General features: G+C 40.0%; 1 protein-coding gene across 1 annotated transcript in view; it reads left to right on the plus strand.

Moving 5' to 3' along the window:
* Nucleotides 1–414: 414 nt before the first annotated feature.
* Nucleotides 415–20,513, plus strand: part of LOC122428662 — a 35,142-nt gene continuing 15,043 nt past the window's right edge. The window contains exons 1-2 of the mRNA XM_043448683.1: nucleotides 415–534; nucleotides 1,546–3,193. Coding sequence (XP_043304618.1) covers nucleotides 2,391–3,193 — 803 coding nt within the window. The 5' untranslated portion in view covers nucleotides 415–534; nucleotides 1,546–2,390. The remainder of the gene's footprint in view (nucleotides 535–1,545; nucleotides 3,194–20,513) is intronic.

Consider the following 20,513-nt stretch of genomic DNA (forward strand, 5'->3'; position numbering starts at 1 on the left):
ATTAAAAAGCAGAGACATTACTTTGTCAACAAAGGTCCATCTAGTCAAGGCTATGGTTTTTCCAGTAGTCATGTATGAATGTGAGAGTTGGACTATCAAGAAAGCTGAGCGCCAAAGAATTGATACTTTTGAACTGTGGTGCTGGAGAAGACTCTTGAGAGTCCCTTGGACTGCAAGGAGATCCAATCAGTCCATCCTAAAGGAAATCAGTCTTGGGTGTTCATTGGAAGATCTGATGTTGAAGCTGAAACTCCAATACTTTGGCCACCTGATGCGAAGAGCTGACTCATTGGAAAAGACCCTGATGCTGGGAAAGATTGAGGGTGGGAGGACAAGGTGATGACAGAGGATGAGATGGTTGGATGGCATCATCGACTCGATGAACGTGGGTGTGGCTGGACTCTGGGAGCTGGTGATACACAGGAGGCCTGGCATGCTGCAATTCATGGGGTCACAAAAAGTCGGACACAACTGAGTGACTTAACTGAACTGAACTGAAATATAAGAAACCATGCTTAACATATTAATGATTAGGTAAGTGAAAAGTAAAATTACAGTAAGCTACCACTTCACACATATGAGGATAGCTAGAATCAGATAATAACAAAAATTGGTATTTAGAAAAATTGGAACACTCATACCCTGCGGGCAGAGATATAAAATGATGAAGCCACTTTGTAAAGCAGTCTGGAAGTCTCTCAAAAGGTTAAATATAGAGTCACCACATGATATAGCTGTTCTCCTAAGTATATTCCCAAAAGAAGTGAAAATATGTTTACTCAAGAGTCTGTGCACAGATACACATAGCAGCATTATTGATAGTCAAAATGTGGAAACGACCTGTGTCCGTTACATGATGAATGAATAAATAAAATGTGTTCTCTCACAAATGGAATACTATTTTGCAATATAAATAAGTACTGATATATGATAGTGTGGATGTACCTGAAAACATTATGCTCAGTAAAAGAAACCAGTAACAGATGAATTCACATGATATGATTCCATTATATGAATGAGCAGAATAGTCAAAACTAAAGAAATTGAAAATAGATGAGTAATTATCTAGGTCTTTGGTGGAGAAGAGGGGGATATCTGTTGAAGTGTGCAGGCTGCTTTTTGGCATGGTAGAATTGTTAAAAAATTAGAATATACTTGAAAACAATTGTGTGGGACACACACATACACACACAAACACACACATTTCACTTTTTAAATGTCATCCACAGTTCTACGCAGTCCTCACTATAACTACCACTTTTCAAAGTCTCCGTTCTGAGCTTTTCCCCACATTTCAGATGTGTGTGTCTAGCTGCCCACTTGATGTCTCCACTCACTGTTTTCTGAAACATCTCAGAACCTTAACAGCACCAAAACAAAACTTCTCATGAGCCTACTGACAACTGTCACATCCAAGTTGAGGAAGGATATATTTCTTCAACTGCCAGAAGCAAAAACCATGGAGTCATCCTTAACCTTTCTCTTTTTCTCCCTCACCTACAACATCCCAAAATCTACTTGGCTCTTCATTAAAAATGTACCTAGAACCCCAACTTGTCTACCATCTCCATGGCCACAGTTCTGGTCCTTCAACACTCATCTGGACAACATCGGTGATCTCCTCCTGGACTCCTGCCTCCTTCCTTAACTCCAAAGTCTTTTCTCCCCAGCCTGATGGAGCCCACTAAAACTGGTTAATGCCACGTACTTCCTTTTATCCAAACCTCTCACTACCTCCAGAAATGATGCCAGACTTCTTAGATAGCCTCATCACAGGCCCGATTACTGATCCTCAGTTCTTTGTTCTTAACATAAAGATGGAGGCCTCCTGTATGTATCCTGTTCCCACCTTAGTCACATGTCCAAACATCTGCATATGCTGGGATCTGTTCCTGAGATAACCTTCCACACCAGTTTACATCGGTTGTCTGGAGTGGGAATACTTCTATGTTACCCCTGTCCGGCCCCTAGGACCCCGGGCTTGGGGACATCCTCAGGATCCCCACACTCAAGCCCTGAGAATATACAAAGGGAAGAGTCTCAATACCCAACACCCAGACACTTTAACAGCAGTGTCCTTACCACTGAGGGATGGAGACACCCTCTCCTGCCGTGAGTGGGATCCCTCAGTACGTTAAAACCTCCGGAACCTGTGGGAAAAGGAAGGGAACTATGGCTGGGCTCCAGGTATGCAGGAATCTCCTGTACCCCCACCCACGCTTGGGACCTGGTGACCTCTGCTTAACTTCGGTCTGCTTCAGCCCTCAGGGCTGCCCCGCGGCAGGTCTCTGCTCTTGAGCAAGGCCTCTGGTTCCCTGTGCTTCAGCGTCCCCAGCACCCACACTCCAGCCTACTCCCGCCTCCAGACGTATCTGTCTATCTTCTAAACGATGGCTCAGACAGTCAAGACTCTGCCTGCGATGTGGGAGACCCGGGTTCAATCCCTGGACCGGGATGTCCTGAAGAAAGGACATGGCAACCCACTCCAGGATTCTTGCCTCCAGAAGCCCGTGGACAGAGGAGCCTGGCAGGCTTATAGCCCATGGGGTCACAAAGAGCGGGACACGACTGAGCGACTACCAAACGCTAACATATCACGCGCCCACCAGCCTCCAAGGCCTCAGCAAGAAGGAGCCACCCTCCTGCCCATCCTGAGGCACTCGGCCGCACTGCTGACTGGACACACAACGAACCCAGATTTCCGAGTCCTCCCGCCCGGGGCTGATCGCCAAGCCTCTACCCGGGCCGGGCCCTCCGCCCGTGACCTTGCCCACGCGCCGCCGTCACACTGTTCGTCAGAAACAGGGCCCCACCCACGGCCGCCCGAGAGGCTGGGCCTGGGCTGCAGGCCCGGAGCGGTGCCCGGCACCCTGGGCTTCAGCGTCTGGCGGAGCGTTTACCTGCGGCGCGTCCCACCGAGCGGCCTCTGCCTCCTGAGTCGGCGGGCGCAGCGTGGCTGGAGCGGCCTGAGAGGACGGGGCGCTGGGCACGGGGTCCGTATTCCGGCCTGGTCCGGTCGCCTCCAGGGGTGTCGCCAGCCTCGGGCCTGTCTTTGTGGCGGGGAAAGGAGAGCGGCCCCTCCACTGGCGCTTCCTCAGACCCATCACCCCGTCCTGAACCAGCACCTCGTGAGAACAGACCCAGGGCGGGCAAAATGGCCGCGTAAAGAAGGCTGGGAGTCCCTGCTGGACAGGTTTGCTCATTTGTTATACTTTTTTTTTTTTTTAGAAATTGAAGTGTAGTTGATTTACAATGTTGTGTTAATTTCAGGGGTACTGCAAAGTGATTCAGTTATATATATATATATTATATATATATATATATATATATATGTTTTGTTTCAGTTTCTTTTCCTTTATAGAAAGAAAGAAAGGGAAGTCGCTCAGTCGTATCCGACTCTTTGCAACCCCATGGGCTGTAGCCTACCAGGCTCCTCCGTCCATGGAATTTTCCAGACAAGAATACTGGATTGGGTTGCCATCTCCTTCTCCAGGGGATCTTTAAAACCTTGCATATAGTTCTTGTGCAGTAGGTTCTTGTTGGTTATCTATTTTATATACAGATCCGTATGTTGATCAACATCTTGTATGTTGATCCTCGACTCCTAATATACCCTCCCCTCCAATAACTATCCGTCTTCCTCTGTGCCTCAGCTGGCAGAGAATCCGCCTGCAATGCAGGAGACCTGGGTTCGATCCCTGGGTTGGGAAGACCCCCTGGAGAAGGGAACGGCTTCCCACTCCAGTGTTCTGGTCTGGAGAATACCTTGGACTTGGTATAGTCCATGGGCTGGCAAGGAGTCAAACAGGACTAAGCGACTTTGACTTTCACTTCCGGTAACCATCAGTTTATTTTTCTATGTCTGTGGGTCTATTTCTGATTTGTATGTTAAGTTCATTTGTATCATTTTTTTCTTTTTTAGATTTCACATATAAGTGGTATAGTATAACGTTTGTCTGCTTTACTTCACTTAGTATGACAGTCTCTAGGCCCGTCCATGTTAACATGCATGGTATTATTCCATTCTTTTTTAAGGCTGAGTAATATTCCATTGTATATATTACCACATCTTCTTTATTCATTCCCCTGTAGATGGACATTTAGGTTGCTTCCATGTCTTGGCTATTATAAATAATACTGTATGGACATTGCAGTGCATGTATCTTTGAAATTATGGTTTTCTCCAGATGTGTGTCCAGAAGTGGGATTTCTGGATCCTATGGTAGCTCTATTTTTAGGTCTTTAAGGCCTCCTGGAGAGTTTTGATCCTAAATGGATATTGAGGAAACTTCTTAGCCTTCTGAAACCAGTTTGCCAGCTCTTATCATCGACTATTATTTTTGTAGTTAATTTTGACAGTTTTAATGAACCGTTGAACTGAGTGACAGAGTTTCAACATATAAAGCACATAAGATTCTTTTATTTGGGTCACATCTAGAATGCTTTTGTCTGTACTTGAATGTAAATTTTCAGAGCATGACAATAAATCTGAATGACACGTCTCATTTACATTATTGAAGTTGTTACGCTGATTAGATATGTTGGTAATGGTAACTAATCAAACACCTGTCATTGATTACACATGATTTCAGGAATGCCAACAGTTTTTCAGTTTTAAGATTGTCCAAATGCCAAGATTGAATCTAGAGTCAGACGGTTTTGGCAGAATTCTGGGGAGAAATTGACAGAGTGCTGTGCATAGAGAGGAACTCAAGAAATAGTCACATTTTGACTAGTTGAGGATATTAATTATTATTTAAAAAACATTAAATTGTGTGTATGTGTGTGTAAAAAGAATGTATGGAGTCTCAGAGATATATAACCTGTATCAGCAAGTACTAAAGTTAAGCGAACTTCCTTACCGCTGTCTTGATTATAGAAGCTTTGTTTTAGTTTCCATCTGAAGTTCATTGAAAGGTGCTGTTTGGAAACTTCTGTAATTGATTTAACATTTTGCAATTAGGATACTTGACACACTTGTCATTTCATGTGGAAAAAAGTAGACATTTGAAAAAATGAAATGTGTTCTCATAAGTGCCTTTCCAGGGTCACTCAATGGTAAATGGAAAGTTGCTTTGCATTAGTAAAATACATTTTCACTTACAAGATGCCAGAAATGATTCGTTCTTGTTTTCAGTTTCTGAGTCATCTATATGTAACAATTCTGCAGGTTTCCAGAGAAATGAATTATAATCTTTTGGCAATATAAGTTTTGTCTAGAGAACCTTTATACTATTGTGGCAGAACTTGAGAGACAAAAGTCTCAGAAGAACACATGTAGGAACATATCAAAATTCTAAAGGCTTTTTCCAAATCCTTAGGATAAAATCTGCTAATCTGTCATCCAGAATGTAGTCAAGATAAAAAGAACAGCATTTTTTTTTTTTTTCACTTTGGTCTGCTGCAAATGTGTTTAGTGAGTGACAACTGATGTGCTCAGTAATAGAACAAAAAATCAACATGATTACTTATGGAAATGTTTGCTCCCAGGCATTGTGGGGCTAGCAGGGTCCTACTGCCAAGATTGTTTTCCTTAAGGACCTAAGCACTAAAAAAAAAAAATGGTGCAGATACATTAATCAAAAAGAAAAGTTTTTAAAGAGTTTATTTTTGAGTTTTATTGTCACTGTTCTTAGTGAATTGATAATCTTAATTGGATATATTTGGAATTGATCCAAATTCTTATTTGGAGATTGAATTGTTCTAGTGATTAAACAAAGTAACTGAGGTCACCACCCTATTCAATAAGATATTTTTGGCGTGTAATTAATTATAATCTCATTGTAAATCCTTTTGATTTAAAGATTAATGTTGATTCTTTGCTTCCATTATGCTATTCATTTGGTTTTTTAATTAAAATTAAGGCACACAACAGATCATTGTGGAACTTCTTCAAGATGTTGATCCTACTCATTTAAAAAGTCTGTTTTATTTTTAGTCAAAAGCAGTGAATTTGGCATAGCTACATTGATTCTGTTATATCGCAGAAGAAAGATACATAGGGATTATTTTATAACAGTTCATTTATAAATGTTCGTTTTATTATTTCAGTTTTTAAGGTATGATCAGTTTCTTTAGATTTTTCTCCAAGGTTTTATGAATTTTTTATTCATTTTCTTGACCATGCCTTCTTTTTACATACACACACACTATTTAAAAACTATGTTAATAAGAATGGGAAACTTCATAATTCCTCAGGCTCAGCTTAAGTACCCATGGGAAACATTTCCATGGTATTTCCAACCAAATGAATGATTTTACATATTTTCTTATACACAGAGTTACTGTTCTATTCTATTTAATAGCTATGACTCATAGTCAAGTATAATTTTTGTCACGAACATCTAGAGGGAAAATGTTAGATATCAGCAACTTAGGACAGGATGTTGTTTTGTTGTATATGGGTATTATAGATTTTAACATTTTATGTATCTGCTAAATGTAGAAATCTTATAACACATACTAATTTAATGTTTTCATGTATAAGAATGAATTAAAAATGACATTTAAGTAAATCATTCATCTTAGAGATCATATAGATAACATGCAAGGAAGATGCTAGTTTTCTGAAATATAAGTGACATACTATTGACAAATAATAACTTAATTCTATAAAGCTAAAAATGACTTAGAGGTTACTTCATTAGCATGTAGTCATATTTAGCCCCTGGCCTGCCTTGTATGGAATGGATATTAATTTGTGCTCATGGTGAAATTGAAGGCACTAATAGTTGAAAGACCGTAACAATCACTTGCCCTTTCCGTCTTGGAATGGGCTGTTTGATTTCCACCAATACAGTGAATGCGAGGGACAAAGTTAGGTCAAGAAACTAAGGGAGAAGATGTGCCAAACAACTGAACAGGAAGACAAAAAGTAAAATCTGGCAATTATTCCAGCTTTGGAGTCAGTAGCACTAGCACTGAATTTTATAATGAGGTAGGTATCTGGACAGAAGGACTTTGACCCAGGAAACTAGAGGAGCTTCTAATCCTAATTCTCAGCTAACATCTTCCGTACTCCTAGAGGTCAAAGCAAAAGTATGAGAGTTAACCTTGCCTCCAAACCCAGACAGAATCCCAGACTATTTTCTGTTCCTCACAGGGGGCCTGGGTTGAGACTAAATGTGTAATTAAATTAATCACGTGTAGATTATTACAGAGATAATGGCATTTATCAGATGATTCATGAAGGTGAATCTTAAATGTGGAATGTTTTGCAGTGAGGAAGATAGCATAATTCCAAGCCTACTGTAAACTATTTAATCAGCAGCCTATTTAAACTCTGAAAGTGGGAGGTGGTGCCCTCTTTGGTGAGGCCTTGAAGTGTTTGCTCATGTGATGAGGGTCTTTGAGTCTTGCAGGACTCCTCTGTAACCTGTCTGTCTACCTTAGGATCCTTAGGATCACATAAATTCTTTAGCTGTTGATTATATAAAATAAATCTACATTCCTAACACAGTGAGAGCTCCAGAACCATCTAAATGGAATATGAAATCCCCACTTTCACATCTCTGTGTCTGTTACTTTGTCCCACACAGAAATTTTCCCAACTGGTGCCTCAGTTGGGAGCTAGATCTTCAACATAGTGTTAGAGCTCAGAACTAATCTTATAATTTACTCTCTTCCATATGAAATCTTCTATTTCAAGTGTATATCCAAAATAAGATTAAAGAGAGGTACTTCACTATGTCCATTTTATATTAGCTCAACAACTGTTTCTATTCAGCAAATTTCCAAAATCTTAAATAAGATATTAAAACCAATAGCTTGACAACTTGTTTCTAAACCAATTATCTGGGAATCTACTGCCATATCTCTTTGTCATATATGAAGATTGCCACAGTGTTCACCAGGGTCTCAGTTTTAATGACAACTTCAGGGGGAAAGAGTATTACATTCACCACATAGAAATTTTCTCTGGTCCCCAATGTTTTGCAGTTACTTGAGGATTTCTGGGGTCCTGAATGTGGCCCAGAGAAATCTGTTTTGCCAAATATCTAGTTATTGAACAGAAGTCTGATCTTCAAGTTAAAATGGAATTACCTATTTCCATATTATATAATCCTATGTTAATTTTGATTAACCAGAATACATCATTGATCTTTCTAAGATACTTTTCGTTGATCAAAAAGGCAGGATATTTTCTACTGATAGTACTCACATAAGGAAACTCTTAATCCACCACAGTTCTAAGGAATGGCTAACATCTCTTGTTTAATCAGACATTTGATGATAATTAAGTAAAAAAAATGTAATATGAGGTAAGGTGTAAGTAGGATCATGGACCATGACCTCAGCTAATACTCACCTATAGAAACTATCAAGTTGGGACTTTAATTCTGAATTTACTTATGTCTAAACTTACATATGGAAAATATATCATTTTCACTTTTTTCTCTAGTAGTTGAGAAGGTCAATTAATTATAATGATGAAACTTGATTCACCAAATCTATTTATCCTAGGTTTTTGAAAAGCATTTTACCAGGGATAGAGATAATTAACCTCATTATTCCATCCCACCTGCATACCTACATAATGTAAGACATTTGTGGAAGGCCTATAGTGTTACATGCTTTGTACCATGTTCTGGAAATGTGTGAGGTGATATGTCATTGTGGTTTTGGTTTGCATTTCCCTCAATAATTAGTGATATTGAGCACCTTTTCATGTACCTCTTGGCCACTTGGATGTCTTCTTTGAAAGAATGTCTATTATGGTGCTTTGCTCATTGTGTTATTTGGTGTTTTACTGTTACTTTGTATGAATTCCTTGTATAGTGTGGATATTAATCCCTTATTGGATATGTGGTTTGCAAATATTTTCTCCCATTCCACGGGTTGCCTTTCATATTGTTGATGGTAGCAGACACTATTTGATTGCTGCCCCCTTCCCCCAGCACCCAATTGTCTCCACTCTGTTCTTAGTACTTATTGGTAGAACCATGATGTTTGGTGAAAGCTGATGTTAAACTCACCATTGTATTCATTCCATCTTTCTGGTTTAGTTGTGGGTATGGGACCTAGATTGGTATGATCAGAATAAAGATCTGGATTTTTTTTTATTGGAATTCAATTAATGGTGCTAGCTCTTCCATTACCATCTTCCATGATAAATAGTTTCATGGGATAGAAAAACAACACAGGTGACATCTCACCAGTAAATGGGCCAGATATCCTGGCATATTTAGTCAATCTATCGTGAAGTTACCCAATAAAATGTTCCCTAGACATTCTGGAACTTACTTTTTTAAAAAAACTTTTTAAAACAAAAAAAGAGGCTTCCCTGGTGGTCCAGTAGTTAAGAATGCACCTTGCAATGCAGCAGACGCTGGTTCAGTGACTGGTCTGGGAAGACCCCACATGCCTCAGGGCAGCTGGGCCCATGGGCCACAACTACTGTGCCATTTGCTGCGACTACTGAAGCCCACGTTCCCTAGAGCCCTTGCTCTGCAACAAGAGAGGCCACAGCAATGAGACGCCCATGCATTACCCCTCGAGAGTAGCCCCCGCTCTCTGCAACTAGAGAAAGCGTGCATGGAGCAAGGCAGATCCAGGACAGGCAAAAATAAATATATAAAAAAATTTTTTTTAAATGCAAGAAGATGGAAGTCAATTTGCCTTGTGATGCAAACTCTGCTGGCTTTCAGAGCTAGGTGATTTTGGTGGCAGACTTAAAAGTTGTAACACTAGAACGAGGTACAAACTCTTAGCTCCCCAGGGAGAATCTGGGAGTGGGAGCTCCCTTCCTACTGTAAGGCACTGTGCCAGAGGTATCTTCTCAGTTACCAGATGTGTAGGAACCACTCAAATAGCTTCTGGATTTCTCTGTAGGAAATTGATTTGCGTGTAATTGTATACTCGGTGCATCCATGGAAGGAGGGGAATTCAGGAGGCTCCTATATTGTCATCTTGGTGACATCCCCAGAAAGACTTAATATGAATAAAAATTCTCTTTAATCCAGTTGAGAGGTTTAACTTCTGAGGAGGAAAATCCGAAAAGGACTCAAGCAGTATGACATAGGTAGTTGAGTAGGTAAGTGAGAATTATAGTAAGACTCAGCGGTCATTTGGAATGAAAAAGCCTTAAATTTTTTTTTTTTTTCTTTTTAAGAATAGACCACCGAATACTAGTACTTGTGATGATGACCACTGCTTTTCAGGGCTAGAATTACAAATTCATTTCACCAAATTATCCCTGCCAGTAGTATGCAGGACTTGGAAGTTAATGCCATTCCTTTTGGTGGGAACTGACACGATTCATCACAGTTGGTAAGCTCTTCTGCAGCTGTGCGGGACAGCCTGAACAACCCTGATCAGCCCTTCTGAGGTGGGCTGTCTGTGGAGGCCAGGCTTGGGCTCATGATGCACAGCACCTAAGACTTTTGGATGGTATCTGTGGTAGACACTGGGCGACATGGGAGTATCAGTGCTAGAAACTCAACCATGGAAGAGAACATCCTGGAGAGGTTTGGTAGTAGATCGAAACAAATGCTAATGGTAATTGGGTAGATGCCAAGTCAGACTCTAGGTGTTTGGTGTGTTGGCAGAGTTAAAAAGTATGCTAGAACAGAGCTTCTCAAACTATCTTTGGTAAAGTCCAGATTTTTTTTTTTTATTCAGTCTTGGACTGATGCTTTTGTAAAGTACAAAACAAATTAATTACTAGAAAATTTAAATACAAACTTTCATTTAAAATTATATTAAACTTTCAAATGGCTATAAGTGTTTCAAAATATCAACAGTCTCTCTATATAATTTTACATATATATATATATATATATATATATATATATATATATATATATGTGCCTTAGGAAGCATCACTATGACCAAAGCTAGTGGAGGTGATGGAATTCCAGTTGAGATATTTCAAATCCTAAAAGATGATGCTGTGAAGGTGCTACACTCAATATGTCAGCAAATTTGGAAAACTCAGCAGTGGCCACAGGACTGGAAAAGGTCAGTTTTCATTCCAATCCCAAAGAAAGGCAATTCCAAAGAATGCTCAGACTACTGCACTATTATACTCATCCCACACCCTAGCAAAGTAATGCTCAAAATTCTCTAATCCAGGCTTCAGCAATATGTGAACCGTGAACTTCCACATGTTCAAGCTGATTTTAGAAAAGGCAGAGGAACCAGAGATCAAATTGCCAACATCTGCTGGCTCATTGAAAAAGCAAGAGAATTCCAGAAAAACATCTATTTCTGCTTTATTGACTATGCCAAAGCCTTTGGCTGTGTGGATCACCATAAACTGTGGAAAATTCTGAAAGAGAAGGGGAATACCAGACCACCTGACCTGCCTCTTGAGAAACCTGTATGCAGGTCAGGAAGCAACAGTTAGAACTAGACATGGAACAACAGACTGGTTCCAGATAGGGAAAGGAGTACGTCAAGGCTGTATATTGTCACCCTGCTTATTTAACTGATATGCAGAGGACATCATGAGAAACGGTGGGCTGGATGAAGCACAAGCTGGAATCAAGATTTCTAGGAGAAATATCAATAACCTCAGCTATGCAGATGACAGGACCCTATGGCAGACAGTGAAGAAGAACTAAAGAGCCTCTTGATGAAAGTGAAAGAGAGAAGTGAAAAAGTTGGCCTAAAGCTCAACATTCAGAAAACTAAGATCATGGCATCTGGTCCCATCACTTCATGGCAAATAGGTGGGGAACAGTGGAAACAGTGGCTGACTTTATTTTTCTGGGCTCCAAAATCACTGCAGATGGTGATTGCATCCATGAAATTGACAGACACTTACTTCTTGGAAAGAAAGTTATGACCAACCTAGACAGCATATTAAAAAGCAGAGACATTGCTTTGTCCACAAAGGTCCGTCTAGTCAAAGCTATTTTTTTCCAGTGGTCATGTGTGGATGTGAGACTATCTATTCTGTTCTTGGACTATCAAGAAAGCTGAGCGCAGAAGAATTGATGCTTTTGAACTGTGGTGTTGGAGAAGACTCTTAAGAGACCCTTGGACTGTAAGAAGATCCAACTAATCCATCCTAAAGGAGATCAGTTCTGGGTGTTCATTGGAAGGACTGATGCTGAAGCTGAAACTCCAGTACTTTGGCCACCTGATGCGAAGAGCTGACTCACTGGAAAAGACCTTGATGCTGGGAACGATTGAGGGCAGGAGGAGAAGGGGAAGACAGAGGATGAGATGGTTGGATGGCATCACCGACTCATTGGACATGGGTTTGGGGGGACTCCAGGAATTGGTGATGGACAGGGAGGCCTGGCGTGCTGTGGTTCATGGGGTCACAAAGAGTCGGACACGACTGAGTGACTGAACTGAACTGAATGGCCTAGTGGCTGTCCCTACTTTTTTCAGTTTAAGCCAGAATTTTGCAATAAGGAGCTGTGGCAAATCTAGATATCATATTAAAAAGTAGAGACATCACTTTGCCAACAAAGGTCTCAATAATTAAGGCTATGGTTTTCCCAGTAGTCATGTACGGATGTGAGAGTTGGATGATAAAGAAGCTTGAGTGCCGAAGAATTGGTGTTTTCTAATTATGGCACTGGAGAAGACTCTTTGAGTCCCTTGGACTGCAAGGAAATCAAACCAGTCAATCCTAAAGGAAATCAACTCTGAATGTTCATTGGAAAGACTGATGCTGAAGCTTCAATACTCTGGCCACCTGATGTGAAGAGCCAACTCATTGGAACAGACCTTGACGCTGGGAAAGATAAGAGGGCAAGAGTAGCAGTGGGGGGTGATAGAGGGTGAAATGGTTAGATGGCATCACTGACTCAATGGACAATGAGTCTGAGCAAACTCCAGGAGATGGGAAGGACAGGAAAGCCTGGCATGCTATAGTCCATGGGATCACAAAGAGTCGGACATAACTTAGTGAGTGAACAACAACAAATCTTCCTTGTAAAATAAAGGACTTGGGGGCATCCCTAGTAGCCTAGTGGTAAAGAATACACCTACTGATGCAGGAGATACGGATTTGATCCCTGATCTGCGAAGATCTCACGTGCTGCAGAGCAACTAAGCCCATGTACCACAAATATTGAGCTTGTGCTCTAGAGCCTGGGAACTGCAACTACTGAAGCCCTTGCACCCTAGAGCCTGCACTCCGCAACAAGAGAAGCCACTGCAAGGAGAAGCCTGAACACCACAACTAGAGAGTAGCTCCTGCGCACCGCAACTAGAGAAAAGCCCGTGAAGCAATAAAGACCCTGCACAGCCAAAACAAATAAAGATAAAGGCCTTGATTGGCGAAACTTTTACTAATAACACATTTGAATTTTGCTTATAAATAGGATCACTTATTTATTTTATAATCTGAAAGGATAAAGGCAGCATTCCTGAACTTTGCAGGTTTCTCTATAATGGTGGATCAAGAATACAAATGGATAATAAATGAATGTTGAGACTGAAGATGTTGTAGTGGCAAAGTTATGAGAGAGTCCTTACTATGCTGAAGAGCCTGGACTCGATTCCATGTGAAATGGAAAACACAATTCAAGAATTTGAAATAGAATTGCATGATCTGACTACATTGCTTGTTTGTTCCTTTCATTTTTGATTTTTTGAAAAACTTCTTTTGCTGTTAGGTGGGGGATAGGGAATGGGATGAGGAAAATGCCTAAGTATTTGAGGCAAGGAGGCCACGTGCTGATGTTAAAATACAGTCAAGAAACAGTTAAGACCTGAACTAAGACAGTAACCTTGGGATTAGAGGAAGAGAACAGATTTAAATTCTTGAAATCATGTTATCAGCATTTATTGGTGAGTGATTTAGTAAGGTAGTAAGGGAGAGGCAGTATCCAGCAATTTCCAGTTTTCTGTTGTGGTCAAATCTAAGAGGTGACATGTTTCACAGGCATGGGAACACTGGAAAGGAATAAGGATGAGGAGGCGTGAGATTGATTCAATTTTGGATTTGAGATTACTGTGGATTCTGGAACTAATTATGAGTAATTGGCAAAGGGGTGCTTCTTTTGACTTTTGGGGTGTGGTAGCTAGGAAAATTATAATTGTATAAGCAGTTTTTAGCAAACTTCTTGAGACATTTGGTCTACAAAAACTGCAACAATTTAAAACAGACTCAATGTTTTTTCTATAAAGCCTCTTTATGAAACAGACATGTTTCAAAATCAGAGAGAATTGGGAGGCTGGCTAGGATATTTGTGTCAGACTCAACTGATACTAAAATTCAGAAACAAACATTAAATCTATCAAACAGTTTCTCTAAAGTTTCAGTATTGGAATTAAAAAAATATACAGTTGGTATTTATTAACTGTGATGTATTTTGGCTAATCAAAAATTTGCACTCTGTTTAAAGAGGAACGTGAAAATTGAACACTTAAAACAAATAACAAAACTGAATATGGAGAAGTAGATTTGGGATCTGTAATGACTTGAGGAAGTTCTGTCTGTCTGTCCTAAGTCACTTCAGTCATGTCTGACTGTGACCCCATGGACCATAGTCTGCCAGGGTCCTCTGTCCGTGGAATTTTCCAGGTAAGAATACTGGAGTGGGTTGCCATTTCCTTCTCCAGGGGGTCTTCCTGACCCAGGGATTGAACCTGTGTCTCTTATGGCTCCTGCATTGGCAGATGGGTTCTTTACCACTAGCACTACCTGGGAAGCCCACCCTGAACAAGTTAGAATTATTAAATACATAGGAATATATATGTATATCTCCTATTGGTTCTTTCTCTCTGGAGAACCTTGACTGATGATAACAGGTCATTTAATTAAAAAATGCTAAGGTTGGCCCTGAAACTTCTGCATTTTTGAAGAAATGCAGAGTAAGAAAGCTACTCAGACCTTGGAAAACCCAAGCCTAGATTAAGCAGTGATTGATAATGCTTGACATTTATGAAGACCGTTTTGAATAGAAGCGGTTCCATTTCATGTGAACAAATTTAATGGTTAATATTTAAATATTTGTACAACTATTAAGGCTTCACATTTTCAAAGGAAAAAATTAAGAGTTGTAGAAATATGTACCACCACGGTTTCAGTGGAAATGTTGGTAGTGTATATTCCTGCTGTCTGGTCATAGCTTCATAGGTAGTATGCCTGGCCTTGAGGGTCAATAAGCATTCTTAAATACGGGGAGAAGGAAGTAGGAGGTGTACATTTTAAAATCAGAGTGCAGAAATGACTGATCAGATAATTTCATTTGGAGGAATCAACCTCTGCTTACTCTATTATAGGACAGGAATTTATACAGTGAAAACTTTAGTCTGCTTCCCAAATAACCTAAGAGAATATTTTCAGTATTTCTGCAATCAAGATATTAATTGAAGTAAGGACAGATTAAAAATAAATTATACAGCTATAAAAAGTGATTGGGTGAATAAATAATCATAAAATACTACGCAGTCATTAAAAATGATGCTCTTGATCTCTATGACAGTCAAGCACTGGATGGAGCAATGCTTTACTTACAGAGAGAAGAGGCAGAACAAAATTGGCTTTAGTGGTGGGGATTGGTCCCCCAAGGCAAGCGTTTCTTTCCTAGCAGTTCACATAGGGCAGTTTACCTACACCTCCTGAACTCCCGTGCAAGAGCCGGTCCCTTCCCTGTGGAGGACAGATATAGATTGGGTGGGTACAATAAGATGTAATGCTTAAGCAGAACGAAGGAGCATACATGGAGCTTACAATAGGGAAAGCTATTTCCACTTAAGGGAATCTTCCTGGCACAGGCTATAAGGGTTTATCATTTCTTGGTGAGGAAGTGTTCCATGCCCAAGGTCCATTCTTTTTTTAAATTGTATTTCACTTTATTTTATTATTGAAATATAGTTGATTTACAGTGTTGTGTTAGTTTCAGGTGTACAAAGAAGTTATTTAGTTATACATATATCCAAGGCCTATTCTTGTGTGGCCCAGTGGGGTCAATGTCTGCACACAAGGAGACTGCCTTTTCCAACACTAGGTTACTCCAAGTGGTACTTTTTTGTCCAAGTTTGGAACTACACTCTGGCATGCACATACATCCACGCATACACTGGAAGTGTTAAAACATCATACGCTGATACGTAAATAATGTTTGTTTTAAGAGGTTGATTTAATTTTCTAATTTATATTTTCCTGTGTTTTTGTGAATATTTTTTACAATAAACATTTCTTGATTCTTGAATCAAAATAAAGATATTTATGTTTTGAAAACAGAAAGAATTTTGTTTCTCAAACAAAACTTTGTCATGCAGAAGCTGAGCTTTGCACAATTTTTCTTCAAGATTGGAGCCATATGAAATCACCTTCTGGATTCTTTGTAGATTCTGCAGAGTATTTGATATTTATTAGACATGTTATGGGCATGTCAAGTCTTTTTTCCGTGTCTCTTGTTGCCTTGCTTTAGACAGGTAAATTACAGCTTTGGAAGGTTTTATGAGGTAGACGATATCCTGCTCATTCAAGCTGTTCTTTCACTTAGGGTACTGTCTGCTTTTCCTAGGATGTCCCCCTTCCTCATCCTTTCAAATACACTCTGAATGTTGCTTCCTTCTTGGTAAAGCTTTATCCAGCTCTAGTACTATCTAATTGCTTTGTCCCTGTCCTTCAGTTCAGTTCAGTTGCTCAGTCGGGTCTGACTCTTTGTGACCCCATGAACCGCAGCACGCCAGGCCTCCCTGTCCCTCACCAACTCCCAGAGTCCACCCAAACCCATGTCCATTGAGTCGATGATGCCATCCAACCATCTCATCCTCTGTCGTCCCCTTCTCCTCCTGCCCTCAATCTTTCCCAGCATCAGGATCTTTTCAAATGAGTCAGCTCTTCACATCAGGTGGCCACAGTATTGGAGTTTCAGCTTCAACATCAGACCTTCCAGTGAACACCCAGGACTGAGTTCCTTTAGGATGGACTGGTTGGATCTCCTTGCAGTCTAAGAGACTCTCAAGAGTCTTTCCAACACCACAGTTCAAAAGCATTAATTCTTCTGTGTTCAGCTTTCTTTATAGTCCAAATTTCACATCCATACATGACCATTGGAAAAACCATGGCCTTGATTAAACGGGCCTTTGTTGACAAAGTAATGTCTCTGCTTTTTAATATGCTGTCTAGGTTGGTCATAGCTTTCCTTCCAAGGAGTAAGCGTCTTTTAATTTCATGGATGCAGTCACCATCTGCAGTGATTTTGGAGCCCAGAAAAATAAAGTCAGCCACTGTTTCCACTCTTTCCCCATCTATTTGCCATGAAGTGATGGGACCAGATGCCATGATCTTAGTTTTCTGAATGTTGAGCTTTAGGCCAACTTTTTCACTTCTCTCTTTCACTTTCATCAAGAGGCTCTTTAGTTCTTCTTCACTTTCTGCCATAAGGGTGTTGTCATCTGCATATCTGAGGTTATTGATATTTCTCCCGGCAATCTTGATTCCTGCTTGTGCTTCTTCCAGCCCCTGTGGTGCCTTATATTAATACATACCTGAAACAATGTCCTTATCACGCTTTTGTGTGCTTATTCCTATCTACAGTTGCTTTTCCATTGGACACTTAATTCCATAAATTCCTGTTTCATTCTTTGTAGAAAAACCATGGTGCTCATAAGACTTCTGTGAATTCTCAAGTTCACTTAATGCCCAGTTTCCTGCCTGTACTGAATCTGATAAGAGATCTCCTTGCCCTCTGGCATGGTCTCTCCTGAGTTACCCGAGGCACAGGGTAAAAAAAAGTGGATTGTGTATTTATATTCCTTCTACTTAGCACAGTGCTGTCACAGAACTGTTTTTTCAATTTGTGTTGTATGGATAATAAGCACTGGGATCTAGTGCTTAGAATAAGGAGCCCATTCTTACTCAATCCAGTCATAGCTACACCATGTTTCATCATATGAACCCACAGAACAGATTAGAATAGACTTTTAAGTCATATATAAGTGCATCATTGAGAATATTTTAAGAATATTTACATGATTAATGTAACTATTAATGTAACATTATTTAAATATTAATAATTCATACTTATTAAGAGTAAGTATATGGGTTACACTATCATCCCCAACATTGATATTTATAAAAAAATTGATACTTTCTCTTACCTCTCTAGTGTGATATTTACTTTGCAGCACATTTACGGTTGTCCCATCTGTGTTAAGTTTAACTTCAAAAATCTTTGGTATCTGTTCTGTATCCAACTCCAGGAGAAAGCTGCTCTGTCTTACTATCATCCATTATTATTATTATGTTTTCTGCAATGCATTAAACCATGTGTAACTAATATTTTAGAATTATAGAGAAGCATCTGCTTCTGTTTTAATGTCTTGATAAAAGCGTTGTAAATATTGTAGCTGTATAAGATTCTTTCCTTTAAAGAATCTGTTTCATTTCACCTGGAAACTATCTTAATTCTTAAATCCTTCACCCAGATGTTGCATCTAGTAGATGAAGTACGTAACTTTTAATCAGGTTCTTTGTTAATTAGTTATGGAAAATATGCAGCTTTATGTTTTCAAGAAGTGGTGTTAGCCTTCTAAGATAAACAAAGAGCTAGTGATACAACATTTACTCCTGTGCCGTACAATTAACCTTTTAGAACATAGTGTTCATATTCATTTAATCACTCAAGGCAGGAAGATTATACGTACAAGGCAGAAATAACTGGTTAAGGCCAGCAGAGCGTACTGTCCCCAAACCTTTGTGGCTTGATTATGGGATCCCTGTCTCATGAAGAGCTGCCTCCTGATTGTGATTGCCTCCTGTTCCCATTTCACTCGGCGATAATCACTTTAAACAAGCTGACGGGGACAGCTGGAGAGTGCCCTCTGTCCATTAAGGCATATATCCCAGTGGGAGCAGGGAGCAGTGAAGGATGTAGCCATGAACTCAAGTTAGGTTACATTCAGTTTGTTGCTTTTCGGTTGGGTGTAGCTTTTTAGGGTTAGTTAACTCTGTGTTTTCCAGGAAAACCTTAGTTTCACAATGTAAGAGCTGAAAGTGTGCCTAAATATCTAGTTTAATAACCTTCACTTTGTGGGTCAAAAAAACAGTTTCATAAATGTTAACCATGCAGCTCCAGGGAAGAATAGTCATCCTGGGTGTTATGACACTCATATGATTAACATAACTGTCATTTCATTCTTTGTATGAAGACCACTGGTGTGCCTGAGGTTTTTGTAAATTATCAAATTCACTTCTGGCTCCGATTTCCTCCCCATAGTAGCTGTGATGAGAAGTCACCTTGCCCTCTCACATATGTGCTTCTGAATCACACAGGACTTAATCATTTTTCTTAATTTTTCCACAAAACAATAGTTTTTCCAACCTCCTGCCCCTCAGTCCAACTTTGCTCTTTCCTTTGTCCCCAAATTACTGTTTTACTTTCTAGCTATTTTAATTCTTTTTGTACTTCCCTTCTTCCTCATGTGGTGTATTAATTTTTTTATTTTTCTGGTATAGACAAAGTCCCCTCATACACTAGGAGGTGTCCAATGCCAACCAAAAATAGTGTTACTATAAGCCAATAAATAAACATATACTAGAAATACAATCAATTTTAATTAATGTTTATTAAGTGAATTTACACATAAATACCAGCACTGTTCCTTTCCATTTAAAGGACACTTTACTTATATATGGATTCTTTATTCCTTTCTCCATTTGTGGTACTTGTCTGGCAAAACCAAAATTCTGGTTAAATCTGACTGGCTCTCTGCCTGCTCTTGAATGACTGAATGTAGCTGGACGAAAGAGCCCAGTCATGCTGAGTGATTAACTCATGCCTCTGTGGGTCCTTGGCACTGCCGAGAGTTGGCCTTCATTTCCTCGTCATCGACTCTTTCACTCTCTGAGATGGCTATTTCACACTCTCCTCTCTCCTAAACCTTCAGTACTCCGCCTCTCTTCTTTCAGCTGATAAATCTGCCTCCTGCTTCACTGAGAAAGCAAAGACAAGCTGAAGAGCTATATCTCTACCTGCCTAACCAACCAGCCTTCATGCATCTGTGTAAACTCCACTGTCCCTCCTGTTGATAGAGATGAACACTTTGTGTCCCTGCCGAAGGCCAGCCCTTTCAATTGTGCACTTTTGTGTCCTCGGTACTTAAAGCTGTGCTTGGTGTGTGACGGGTTTGCAATAAATACTTCTAGATGAATGGATGAAAGCCACTCTTTCCTTGGTTGATGTAGATTCAAGGGCTATCCAGTAAGCAACAGGTTGAGCTTTAAGAGTGATGTTTCTGTGGCCTCTATATGGCTGCAGTGATGATGCGTCCATGCTTCCTCTCGGGGTTCAGGTCAGAGGTGACTGCCGTACACCTGAATTTTCTTTAGTTGCAACAGAGGTTCCGAGGGTTGTGCTGTGGAATGAGGCTAGACAAGGAAACATGACAATATCTCTGTTCTCAAGAAGTCTGTGAAGCATTATTCTATTCAAAACTTGATAGGTTTGGAGTTATTTCGAGTCTTTCCCTAAGTTCATTCATTAATTAAAATAAAATTAAACAAATAAAGGTGGAGATTTTCCCCTTCTGCTTGTCTGACTGCCTTTTCTTATAGCTTATCTATTTGACTGGATGAGAAGTGTTTTTCTTTA

The sequence above is a fragment of the Cervus canadensis genome, chromosome 27 (assembly GCF_019320065.1).
Source record: "Cervus canadensis isolate Bull #8, Minnesota chromosome 27, ASM1932006v1, whole genome shotgun sequence".
NCBI classification, from domain to species: Eukaryota; Metazoa; Chordata; class Mammalia; order Artiodactyla; family Cervidae; genus Cervus; species Cervus canadensis.